Source organism: Drosophila serrata, unplaced genomic scaffold (genome assembly GCF_035046125.1).
Source record: "Drosophila serrata isolate PLE 108 unplaced genomic scaffold, ASM3504612v1 contig_130, whole genome shotgun sequence".
In the NCBI taxonomy this organism is placed as follows: domain Eukaryota; kingdom Metazoa; phylum Arthropoda; class Insecta; order Diptera; family Drosophilidae; genus Drosophila; species Drosophila serrata.
Genome location: NW_028257028.1, coordinates 501674 through 515305, shown reverse-complemented (window position 1 = coordinate 515305; position 13632 = coordinate 501674). Strand labels below are relative to the sequence as shown.

General features: G+C 41.8%; 1 protein-coding gene and 1 long non-coding RNA gene across 3 annotated transcripts; one reads left to right on the top strand and one right to left on the bottom strand.

The window, feature by feature from the left end:
• Positions 1 to 330: 330 nt before the first annotated feature.
• LOC147644608 (uncharacterized) lies at positions 331 to 9806 on the top strand. 2 transcript variants are annotated; one of them, XR_015270206.1, is made up of 3 exons: positions 331 to 429; positions 493 to 801; positions 9582 to 9806. It is a non-coding gene; the product is annotated as an uncharacterized LOC147644608 (long non-coding RNA). The 2 variants fall into 2 exon arrangements; XR_015270205.1 differs by lacking the exon at positions 9582 to 9806 and adding an exon at positions 1466 to 1567.
• ac (achaete) lies at positions 2382 to 4539 on the bottom strand. Its single transcript, XM_020954413.2, has one exon. The coding sequence runs from the start codon at positions 3117 to 3119 to the stop codon at positions 2382 to 2384; it is 738 nt and encodes a 245-aa protein (XP_020810072.2). The 5' UTR covers positions 3120 to 4539.
• Positions 9807 to 13632: the final 3826 nt, after the last annotated feature.

Below are 13632 nucleotides of genomic sequence, written 5' to 3'. Positions count from 1 at the left end.
ATATATATATATATATATTCCCCCGTATCCTCCAGGATGGACCCTTGTGGGGAAATCAGCATCTCCCTCGCTGGGAGAATCCCTTTGGGGCTTGCTTTTATATATATATGTTATGTGCAATGCAAAAACGGGCAAGAGCCGGAAATAATAATTCGATAAATGCGCCATGAAGAGGAGAGAGAGTGAGATCTGTAGCTCTGGGCTTCAGAACCGTTCAGAACCGTTCGATTCTTGGCTATAAAGCTACCCATGACAACACTGTCAGAATAGTTTTGAAATATTTAATTCAATTTCAAAGGAAATACATTTAAATATATCATTATTTGAGAGTATTTTGGATCAATTAAGAAGTGCATTAAGTAGAGCAAGGAGGTCTTTAAGTGGATAGGTTTTCTTCTCTAAGATGGGCTCCCATCATATTATATTGCAGTAATCTATAGACACAATATTTTAAAGATATTTCCCCTGTAATCTACCTCGATTTTCTTCCAGTGTCCAGTTAACCGTTCGGTGCATCGCTCTTCCGAAGCGAATTGATTGCCATGAAGAGGTTGGCAAACAGGAGATCGGTTATAGCCGCTATATATATTACATATATAGCTCAGTTTTCGAAGGCCTCAGTGTGCAAGCTCTGGGTGACGGAAGTGCGTATTCCCAGCCCCAATTCACCGATCTATGTATTAATGAGGAGGAGCTCCAGTTCGGACAGCAGGAAATACGCGTGGGAGTTGCTAGCTGATTCTCCAGCGGATGTGGACTGCCAGAAGGGGGAACAACGAGATCTATGGGATAAATCTACAGGTATATATATATATATATATGTATATATATGTAAAGACATCCCTAGCTGGGCAATGTCGCTGTGGCTTTGGCATTTTCCTTATCTCTCGGCGGCTTCCGTTGTGTTGCAAAAACAATCCCAAACAATTCTCGGTTTCGGGGGCGATCTCTGGACAATTGGAGACTCTCCTCCGGTCTGGACAGCCGGGATGCATTGCTCGAATAACTCAAAATTAGTCCAGCAACAGGACCGAGTCGCAGCATTCATCGATCGATCGATTCGATCCGATTGGCGGCATTCTGACTCTGATCCATGTTCCTGGCCGTATGCAAAAATGCAGTGAGTAAATTACTTGCAGCTCTCAATCCTGCATCCCGATTGCCCTTGATTATGCAAAATTCCCTTCAGAAGGGTTCCTTGCAAATTGTTAGGATAATTGATTAGGCCATCATCGGTGATCTGGCAAATACCTAACGGTACCAGTGATCAGCAGTTCGATATTTTCATGCTCCAAACATTATTTATTGTGCCTGTCCTTTTTGCTAAAACATCACGAGAACTTTAGTTAAAGTTTGAGATCTAAAAAGGCGAAAAAATCTAGTATATATTCAAGTATTCTGGCCCCCAAGAATGGACATTTGATGAAATAATCAAGTCAATAATGTATTATTTATACTTTTTCAGGGTATTATCATTTCAGTCTGAAGCTTAAAATATTGTGAAGAAGTCATTTCCGACGCTATATTCCATATATATTCTTGATCAGCACAATCAGGCGAATCTTTCTAGGCATTTAGGAAAGAACGAAATTTTTGAAAATTTTTTTCTAAATTTTTTAAGCCTTATTTTTCATTGTTAGCAATTTAAAAAATCGACAAAAATTTAAATAGTTTAGAAACTCAATTTGGGTATGCAGATTTATAAACCTATTTAAAACTAGAACAGAACAGTTTTCCAAATTGAAATTAATGCATTTTTGGATTAGTTATGCGATTTTTAAAATTTGATTTTTAGAACAAATTGTCATATAAAAATATGGATTAAAATAGACTCCAAAATGGTATTATCATTTCAGTCTGAAGCTTAAAAAACTGTGAAGGACTATATAAACTATATATATTCTTGATCAGCATCAAAAGGTGAATCTTTCTACACATAAAATAGATAAACAAATTAAAAAAAAAATTTTGTTTAAAGCTTAGCTATGATCAATTTAATATTCGCCTCCGATTCAATTTCAATTTTCTAGGGTATGTAAACTTCGAATCTCCGAAGTACATATTCCTTGTAAAACCAAGTCCCCCCAGAAAACAAGTCAAAGGAATTCGTATATAATTCTATTTTTAATGTCCTCCATGTTTGTTTATGAAAAAAAAATAGATTCTTAAGCATACATTGTCTTCCATTACTTAGCTAGGATCTTAGGAACAACCGTAAGTAAATACTACATAAAAATCTTACTGACTAATTTGTACAGGCAAAAAAAAAGAGTTTTTTGGGAAATATAAATACTTGGTGGCTGAGGTAATACTTTGCGATTGGTTAATCAATGGTTGGGTGTGTTTGTGTGTGTGCGACTAGCTCTGGATTTCCCTCCTTCCTACAGGTCATCCTGCCAGAGGGAGATGTAGTCAAGGATGTCCTCATCCTCGGCCCCAGAGCTGCACGAGTTGTTGCGATAGTCTTCGTAGCTGGTCTCCAGCTTGGCAACGATGTTCGAGGCGGATGGGGATGCAGAGCTGGAGCTGGAGCTGGAGGATGTGGCCACCGGGTGACCTGTTGCTGCAACACCTGGGAAGTAGTTGCTGCTGCTGTCCAAGCTGCTGCAGGAGCTCACACTTCCCGAGGGCGAACCAAGCTGGAGTTGCTGCTGCCACGCGTAAATGTGCTGCTGATGTTGCTCGAGTTGCTGCTGGAAGTGCAGATGTTGCTGCTGCTGTTGATGTTGCTGATGTTGCTGCTGCAACTGCTGCTGCAATTGCTGCTGCTGATGATGATGCTGCTGATGCTGCTGCTTCTGACTATTGTCATTCTCATCGATTAGCTTCTGCAGGCGGCGTATGTACTCTACGGCCATCTTCAGGGTGCTGACTTTGCTGAGTTTTTTATTGGCACCGGGTCCAATGCCGCGTCTGCCGTTGCTCAGGTCGGCAATCACAGCCACGGGAATGTGCTGGCGGAGCTGGCTGAACCCATTGTTGACCTGCTTCACACGGTTCCGTTCACGGGCATTCCGCCGGACCACGGAGGGACCGCAGATGGGAGACGCCGAGCCCGAGGAGGAGGAGGAGGAGTCCTCGTAGTAGATGGACTGATGGTTCTCACTGCCCAGAGCCATGATAGTTAGATGGAGATGATTGCTTCGGAGAGATATGTGGGTTCAGCTGGTGAGTTCTGATCGAGAGCTGGCTCCGTTCTGATGCCCTTCCCCGGGCCGTTGCAGCTATTTATAGGGGCCCAAGGGCCCCAGGACACGAACTCGAACTCGAACTCGAACTCGCCTCTCACCTGCACATTATCTACCTGCGCAGAAGCCACTGCAGCAGGAGAGGGAGAGGCAGCATCGGATCAAGGATCGTTCCGTCTCTTGAGTGCATCCCTCGGATTTCTTTTTGTGGCCATCAGGGAATGAGATAAAGTCACTCACTCACTCAGTCTCTCTCTCTGATTTGCAGCTGCTCACCTGGCGAGGTGTTGAGTGTTCCCTGTTTGGCCAGAAGTGGGAAGAGTTTCGTCTGCAAGCGATTTCAGCTGCCTTCTTCCTCGTCGCATTTCCACACCGAAAACTTAGCCTGGCTCTGTCGCGTGCCGGCTGCCAACCGGTTTCAAGAAGATGCTTCCAGAGCCGCATCCACATCCACATCCACATCTACAGCCCGGAGACCCCAAAGTGGCAATTGCCTAAGCCAGCTTTTATGGCTTTAATAGTGAAGCCCCAATAAATCAGTGGAATCGTCAACACAAATGCTAAGCTTGATCAGAGTCATATGGTTAGAATCATCCTCATCCTTATCGAAAGACGGAGAGATTAAGGAAACCCCCCTGTTGACTTTATCCTTTGACCTTTCCGATCTCCCGTAGCCGAGTGTCCCCGTAATAATTAAACACAAGGCCTTGGCCCACGATGGAACCCAAACTTTTATGACACTCCCAAGGCCAGCTCTTTAACACCTTGAACGGTGATCTATAGGATCCAGCACGGAATACCGGATACCAAAAAGCCGGAGGCACTTTTCTATTAACACTCCTAATGCCCCGTGGTCCTTTATGCCCATCGTAGCCAGCAGGCCAAGTCCAAAGCATTTTGAAAGCATTTAGCTGGGATTCCTGCGAGGATGGTCCTGTGTTCGGGTCTCCTTTGTCCTCGCAGCAGAAAAGGACTCTCGCTGGAGGACACTCTCTCTCTGCCTCTTTGGTTGCACGCTAGGAAACCGTGCCGAAATAGATATTAGCATTGAATATGTTGCACGCTGGGCCTCGTTTAACACTTCGTTGCAGCAACCGCGGGGGATTTCGTAAGACTCGGAGGACATCGAGGGACATCGAGGGACTCCGAGGGACACCTGAACACACAGGTCAGAGAGGACTTCCCCCGTTTGCCCAGATGTCCTACGAATCGAATCCGGTCGGTCATGCAAAATCCATGTTGATGCAATAGAAATTCGCTGTGGCTATCTATATCGCAGTTTCTGATTTATAATCTTGAGGTTCTGCAACCATTTTCCGAGTTTTGTGTATTAAAATTTAATAAAATTGAATCAGGGGAGCTGAATTCTAAATCGATCTGCAATTTCAATACCCTGTATATTCGTTTTATTTTATCTATATTTTTAAGACCAATTTTTGTAAAAACCAAAGCTTAAAAAACTCATAACTAAGCCAAAAATACATTAATTTCGATTCGGAAAGTTGTTCTGTTCTAGTTTTTAATAGTTTTATAAATCTGCATACCTAAATTTCACCTATTAACTATTTGAGTTTTTGTCGATTTTTCAATATGTTAACATTGAAAAAAAGAGCCTAAAAATGTTGAAAAAAATTTTCAAAAATTTGTTTCTCTATTTTATGGCTAGAAAGATTCCCCTGCTTATGCTGATCAAGAATCTATATGGAATATAGGGTCGCAAATGACTCCTTCACTTATTTTTAAGCTTCTGATTGAAATAACAATACCATTTTTAACCAAAATTTAGATATTTTTATATGACAATTTGTTCTACAAGTCAAGGCCTAAGAATCTCATAACTTTGCCAAAAATGCATTAAAATCGATTCGGAAAGCTGTTCTGTTCTAGTTTTTAATAGGTTAATAAATCTGCATACCTAAATTAAATTTTTAAAGCATTCCAAATTTTGTCGATTTTTCAATATGTTAACAATGAAAAAAGCGTCTCAAAAATTGTGGAAAATAATTTTCAAAAATTTGTTTCTCTGTTTTATACCCAGAAAGTTTCGCCTGTTGATGCTGATCAAGAATATATATGGAATATAGGGTCGGAAACGACTCCTTCACTGCGTTTCGAGCTTCTGACTCAAATTAAAATACCATTTTTTAGTCGATATTTCGATATTTGCATATGACAATTTATTCTACAATTCAAAACCTAAAAAACTCATATCTAAGCTAAAAATGCATTAAATGCAATTCGGAAAACTGTTCTGTTCTAGTTTTTAATAGGTTAATAAATCTGCATACTCAAATTTCATTTTCAAACTATTTCAAATTTTGTCGATTTTTCAAAGTGTTATCAATGAAAAAATAGCTTCAAAATATTTGAAAAATAATTTTCAAAAATTTCTATCTATCTTTTATGCTTAGAAAGATTCGCCTGTTTATGCTGATCAAGAATATATATGGAATATAGGGTCGGAAATGACTCCTTCACTGCGTTTCGAGCTTCTAACTAAGATTAGAATTCCAATTTTTGAGCCGATATTTTGATTTTTTTATATGACAATTTGTTACACAAATCAAACCTTAAAAAACGCATAACTATTTCAAATATGCCTTAATTTCGATTCTGGAAGCTGTTCTGTACCAAAATTTAATTTCTAAACTATTCGAATTTTTATCAATTTTTCAGAGTGAATGAAAAATAAGGCTTCAAAAATATAGAAAAAATTTTCAAATTAGAATAACCTGCAAGGGAATACAAATTTGACTTTTAGTCAATTTTTTGTTATTATTTTATATTATTTTCTCTCTTTGCCTTTCTTACTTGCCATCAACTATATAGTTTTAGTTACAACTTTTAATTCTCTACGTATATTTCTTTCTCACATCAGTTGGTGCATTCTGGGGCCTCTGTAGAGTATCCTGTCTGTATTTTATTTCGATGTTTTTCAATGTCTTTCGGTCCTCAGTCGGATCCCTGCTCCATGCAGATCGGCGATCGGCAGCAGGAGGCGCTATCATTATCTGACACAAAAATTTAATATAAATTATGTTGACATGTTGGCTTAAATATGTACGTAAGTCGTGGGGCTCTTGGCCCTTGGCTTTTGGCTTTGCCTTTTGCCTTTAGCCCCACTGCTTTGCTTACGATCATAATTGAGCCGAATCGAGTGAGGATCGTTTCTTAATATTTTCTGCTGCTCCTGCTCCTGCTCCTCCTTGCTCCTTGCTCTCCTCTTGGCTTCCTTGGAGCCGACTAACTAGTTCAATAATTGCTAGTAAGACATGGCGAGATGGCAAAACGAGGCAAGGGTAAGGGAAACGGAGGCTATGTGGCATATCCAGCGAATGAAGATGAAGTCGTCATTAATATCGACTCGGGCTGTCAATAGCTTGACATCGCATCATTTTTTCCACACTTCGGTGGAGCGGCACCCTTTTTTTAAGCCACAGTGGAGCCTCGCTTCGAACCGAAAACATTTAGCGATCCAATTTCAGACGTGCGTCTCGTTCCAAGGTCGGTTTATTGTCATTGACTTGAGGATCTTCCTCAGCACTTTGCATTTCAGATACTTTTGACTTGAGGATCAGAATCTTCCTCTTGGAATTCTAACACAAATCATACACAACTTAAGGTTTGATCGTAATTAGAAAGGCTTAAAAGTTGATTTGTTAAAGGGAGAGTTACAGATCCTAGTAACTTCCTCATTTGATATATGAAATATTTAAAGGTCGTATCATTCTTGAGTTTCAGGACTAGAATTAGGATTAAGGTCTCCAAACTGTCCTTTGAGATTGTTTCTGCTGCTGAATCGAATCAAAAGTCAACTGTCAACTGTTCATGGCCATCAAATTGCCGCCTGACCATCCATCGATCGATCGATCGCTTCGGGATAAAAGGACAAAAGCCGCCCTCCGATGCCCTACTCCCACTCTCAGCAAAACCCATGATATATATATAAAACCTATATATATTTATCTGATTTATGTGGAGTCGTTGGCAAATGTCAGCGCTGCGGTGCTACATCTAAGGTGAGCGTTTTGACGCCGCCAATTCTATTTGCCGCTCCGATATTTATGGATCGACGGGTCGCAGAGGAGCAAAAGAAATCCAGAAATCCAGCTGAGAAGGCGGCAGAGGACGGCATCTCGAATGGCGATTTTTGATTAATTGTAATGCGAGAGCTTTGATTAATTGCGGGCAGCAAGCGGCCCCAACATAACAATTTGTTTTGGCATTGCATTAAATCAGGCAACAATATATTCGGTGGCAAGGAGCAAAGGAGCCAAAGGAGGCACAGGAGGCATCCATCGGTGGCAGAAGGAGCACGGTGTGAGATTGTAAGGCCAACACCTCGGCAGTCTCTTCTGTATTTATGAGTTCCCTACCAAAATTTATGAATGGTCCATGGCTCTGGCCTCGACGGACATCAGGCTCATTCTCATTCAGAGGGCAACACACTCAGAAATATTGGGGAAATCATAAACTTACTTTGGTAATTATTTAATAAAACTAAAGAGTAATAAACCAGACATTAATAAATGATATGGTACATTAAATTTAGCATTCTATATAGTTTATTCAGCACAATTTTTGGCTGTGCATCATCCTCATTTTCTGGCGATTGCAATTATGCAAAAACTTGTCAAATACGGGAGGCATTGGGCGTGGCCCAGCATGACTATCAGTAAAATTGAATCGACAACAAAGCCAAAAAATATTGTTCCAGTTCCCAGCAGAGCTCCCCGCAATTTACATGTCGCGGAATCAAGTCCTGCCGCCCAACAAAACCAATCAACGCGTCTGTCAAAAAAACTGAAAATGAAATAAAAAATACAGGGAAACGGAGGAGCAACTGGAAGCGGCAGTTGCTTATCGGTAGCCGCGCTGAAATCAGCTTCTGGCACTCACGATCACCGGCCACAAAAACCCGACAGTCGACCCCCTTTGGGACCCCCCTTAGCATGCCACCGCCACTGCCTCAGCCTCAGCCTCACAGGTGACCAAGTGCACCTTCGGTTCGACCCTTTAGCGATCCGTGCTCGTTGCTCCTGTCACAATTACAACAGCAAGTGCAGCGGACTAATGACAACCACGGTGGCTGTTGCTCGCCGGACACTGGAACCAAACGTTGAATAATCCCCCCATATCCAGAGACATTCTTTATACAGTATATATAGTGAATATCCTATATAGTATCCTCGAGACACTGTGCAAGTGACAGGAAACCTGATATTGCACACACGCGCCTCGTGAATCGAGCCCTGGCTTGAGGTCTGAGCCTGGAATGGGTTGAGGCTGGAACTGAGACTGAGACTGGGGCTGGAACCGAATATCAAGTACTGGAAGACCAAGCCTGTCGTCGTCTAGGCCTCACTCTTGGCCCTTTTGGCGTGCGCGTGCAGCGCAATTAACTTTTGTTGTAAGTCAGTCGGGGCAACACTTGACATTGACTTGGCCGAGGCTGCGATTGGGATTTTATGCGGCACGATGCATGAGGCATGGGGATGGGTTGCATGGAGCGTGGAGCGTGGAGCGTGGTCTTGGGGAGACAATTTCACCTGTTGCCTGACACAGTAACTTATATTATTTGCATGCGTCAAACTGGTTTTATCTTCGGCCCTGCCGCCACGTGCAAAAAGGTAATCGAATCGGGCAAAATGTGATGAAATGGATGATGGTCTAGTTTCGCTGTCATCTAGTTTTGCAGCCGCCGGAATTTGGGGGGGAGTGACCAATTAAGGTCAGAGTCAGAGTCAGAGTCAGAGGATCATCAGAGAACCAGGATTACAGAGGACGAAGGAGGCGTCATCCCTCCTCCTTGTCTGGCAAACTAATTACCGCACGTTGTCTCTCCGATCCTTATTAATTGGCCCAGGACCCTGGACATTCATCACTAACATTAGTTGAGTAATAAATGAAAAGTGTGCAGATTTCTAGGGTAATTATTTGTGCTTAAATGGGTCCCTCTTCCATATTTAATACATAAATTCAATTTTATGTATATTTATACTCATTTCCCTGCTTCTTAGTGTATTACTTTAGCCTTTCCAGTGCACCTTGCATAACTGACAGCACACCTGAGGCCCCGAGATCCTTAGACGACTGTCTACCTGTCCACAGTTTAATGTGGGTCACTCCTGGCTCCGGGCCAATTACAAATGTTTTTCCATTTGCCAGGTTATTAATTTCCCTCGAGAGCGCACTTCAGCACATCATTAGGAGTGTGCAGATATTGTGGCACGTTTTCCCATACTCCTGCTCCTTGTATGTCGTATTTTTTGCAGTTTTTGTTTCAGTTTCAGGTGAGCTGAGTCTTTATACATATATGTATTCACCTGAATGGGCCGATTGCGTGCGCCTTTCGGTCTTAACTGATTCTTATTGATTAATTGCCATCATTAGCATACGGCAAACGACGGCATGATTGATATGGATATGGATATGGATATGGCCAAGTGACTCCTTTTCCACATATACTGTAGTGGGACCACCAACGAAGTTTCACCTCGAGAGCCAAGGAAGGAGCCAGTGGAATGTGGATCTCTTACAGTGCCTTAAAAGACAAGTGGCTGCAATTCCTGCGTTGCTTTTTGGCATAGAGCGCTAATTGTTAACAAATTGTTGACCAAAAAGGGAATGAGGCACGCAAAGGGACAGTATCTCGGACATCTCAGACATCCTCGGTGCACGCAATCCTCGCGTAACTGAGGAAAATCCATTACAAATCCATCTTGTCCAGGGTCACGCACTCCAATCCCCCAAAAAACACTCCACTCTGCATCTCTTTCCTGGGTTTGTCAAGTTTATTAGATCATTCCACACGGCACAAGGAGCCTTAATAACCATAATGATGATGCATGAGGCAGCTTCCCCCTTTGGGGACACCTGGATACCTGGATAATTGAATATTAAATGCAAATTTCAGAATACTCTCATGCACCTGACTGATTACATTGTGATTGATTTCATTTAAATTGCAAGCAGAAAGGGTTCATAATATCCTTATTTTTGTATGTAGAGTCTATTTCCAGAGTGTAGTATATGATTAGAAACCATAATGAAGCAATTTCTATATTATATCTAATAGAATATTCTAAATTGATGTGGTAAAGATTGAGCTAAGCACCTAAGCAATTAATGGTCATGATTTAATCCCAATCCGGAGGCAGCATCTCAAGTTGAATGCCTCGATTGGACTCGGATCTCATTCACACGTTCTCTTAACATACTTCCTGCCTCTCCTCCCGAGATGGGGGACACCACCTGCTCCACCTCCTCGTTCCTTCTCTGGGGGACTCACCTGTGATCGATTGAATAGACCACAACGGTGCCGCCCCATGATCTGGAGCCATCGGCGGTGATCGTGGCTCGTCATCATTATGCTGCCGGTGGCTGCCATAACTTTCCATCAGTTTTCAAGTTTCCAACAGTTTCAATTTCAATACGATCAGGTCTGTGCTACCCGGGGTAAAAGTAACTAACTACCAGTTTTTTCTTTCCATACTTTTCAATTTCATTTAGTTTCTTTTTATTTTGATACCCTATCCATGAGTGGGGTATGCAAATTAATTGGAAATTAAGGCAAAGATAAAAAGTATTTAACGGTTTCAGATACATTTCAAATAGAACTTCAGCGAAAAGGTCTTTTTCTATATATTAAATATTTTGTAGGATGCTTGAAAATTCCAGTTTCTTGAGCATTTCTGGTTCCGCTGATGGGATGCTGGGGATATTGGGATGTTGGGATGCTGGGAGGAGAATGATGATGAGCTGGCCCTGGGACAAGTGCCTGGGGCAGCGAAAAATTTCATTTTCACTCCTGAGGCAGAAAAAAAAAACAGGAGCTGGGGACAGCAGTTGCTTATGATGACGTCGATGATGATGATGACGACGATGATGAGGATGGAGACCGCAGGCAAAAGTGTGCCCCAATTTAATTGAAAGCGGTTTTCGAGCGGCCTTGGCGGCGGTTTGCTCCCCGCTCTCAGATATTATATGTATATTATTTTCGCTTCTTTTTTCTGTTTTGTATGATTATAATTTAGCCTCTTTTTTCGAGGTGTTGCTGCTGGAGTGCTGCTTTAGCTTTATTGATTGAATTGACGAAATGGAAATTTGTCGATTCTCACCTGGCAAAAGGGAGAGAAAAGATCTCTGCGGTTGTGTGCGTGCACAGATACAGGCAAAGTCCTTTTTGCGGTTGACTTTCAGTTTTGCTGGCTTCGATTTTCTTCGATTGTTGTTTCCAATGCCCAATCCAAAAGAGGTTCGAGGCAAGGTCGAGCCAGAAAGTCTTTAAGATTACAGAGGAGGAGGGGTGAGGAGCGAGGAGACAGCTCAATCGCGTTATCCTGCGCAACTGGCGACATACAAGAATAACCTTTTAATTAAACCATGGCGATAATGGAACGACAAACGCTTGACGCTCTTCACGCGTGTTTGTCATATCGGAAATGAAATAATAAAAAAGAAAAACCAAAGGTACTGACTGGACCTGGATAGAAACCGAAACCCAGAACTAATCTACGAGGAACCGGACTTATCGCCGGACACGAATGTGGACTCTCTCTCTGTCGATGAGACCTTATCCGGGGACTCCTCCTCCTCCTGCTCCGGTTGAGACTTCATGAATGAAACTCGTTTGATATTTGGCAAACGATTAGATTGGACAGCGGCATCGGCAAGTGCATTAGTCGAGTTTCCCAAGGTACCAGCTGCGGATGGCCAGGATCTACCTGCAGATACAAATGTATCTTTTTGTGCGGCTACACGCTACACGCTGGCTATCGCTCTGTATCTCAGGTTATTTAACGACGACCTTGCCACCAAGCAAGAAGGGTATCAGTCCAAGCTGGCTCCTTCCTCCTCCTCCCTGATATTGGGTTTTAAATGAAAACTTCAATTGCAGCCACATTAAATGAGGCAGCGTTCGCAAATTGAGTGATTAAATTGCACTTTCCCTTTGCTCCCAGTCGAGATTTCTCCGCGGATTGTGTTTAATTAACATCATTTCATGGCCAAAAGCAGTGGTTACCTATTAACAAGGTCTACTGAAACTGCTTTTATAACCTAGGTCCCCTAGAGAATGCATTTCACGCCTTCCTGTGGCCTTGCTTCGAGCTCCTGCACCTTGGAATCAATTACTCCATTGATTAATAGGCATAAAACTCTTGATTTGCTGGGGCTTTAATTGAAATCAGCAAAGGATTGGCGGTTCGTGGGGAGTGCGGCTGTAAAATTACATTTTCAGTGTCGGCAAAACAAAAGACTTAGGAAACGAACTTGGAATTTGCAGGCAAAGGGAACAGGACGCAGCTTGAGTCCTGGAGATGGCACAGCGGTGGTGCCTCCGAAACTAGAAATCTTGTACACTTATTTTCAGCTTATTTGGCGCCTTCAATTAAATTCATCAGCCACCATCAGTGTCATCATCATCATCAACGGAAAGGAAGGAAGGATAACCGCAGGATGTCCGTGGCAACGAATTCATCACTTTACCTAATTGGAATGCAAATCCAAATGCAAATCCCGAACGTCTTAAACTCATGCGAAACGGAAGCCACAAATGGCAGCGTGAAATTAAGGGAGTCTAACATAAAATTAGCAGCTCGTTTTTGGGCCCCAAACAGAGCGGATTTATGGCATTTGAATAACTCAAATTGCCTTTTGCCCTTACTCTCAACTAATGATATAGCCCTGCCGCACAACAAAAACATAAAAAAAGATACAAGAAAGGAAGCTAGCTTTGGCATGGCAAAGCTTATATACCCTTAAAGTTATTAACTAACTTTAAAATATTTAAGGCGAACTTTTTATTGGAAAAATGTATGCGAAAAATGTATTAATTTTAATTCGGAAACCTTTTTCTAGGTTCATTTTTAATAGGTTAATAAATCTAATCAAAAATGTATGTAGTTTATAAGGTTGGAAGTGAATCGAATTTATTTTTTCACATTTTTTATTATTTATTCATTAAGATTTTGATGGCAAATAGAAAGATTAGCCTGACATATATGGTTTATAGGGTCAGTAAAAACTCTCCCCTGCAAGGTTATAAAAAGGATTTATATATACATAATCATAAGCCAGGTTAGTTTCTTATAAATCGTATAGTTTATTAAATTTATTTATTTGTTGTTTGCTTGCTTCTTTATTTATAATACCCTACAGAAGAGTATAAATATGTGAATTTTGATATAAAAAAAGGGCCAGGCAAGGCTTAAACCAATATTTGTTTTGTTTTGGTCTGCAGCCGCGCACGATCAGAGAGAAATTTCTATAATTTGCATGGAAGCTGGATCGCTTGGCTTTATTTTTTGGCTATGTAAATCATGCGGCGCTGAACCGCAAATTAGCCACACGTATTTATAACCCGATGCCCGATGCCTGGTCTGGGCCCTCCTCACCCCATTTCAGCCACATCTCGTTTCTCGTTAAGCCGACAGTCGACGGG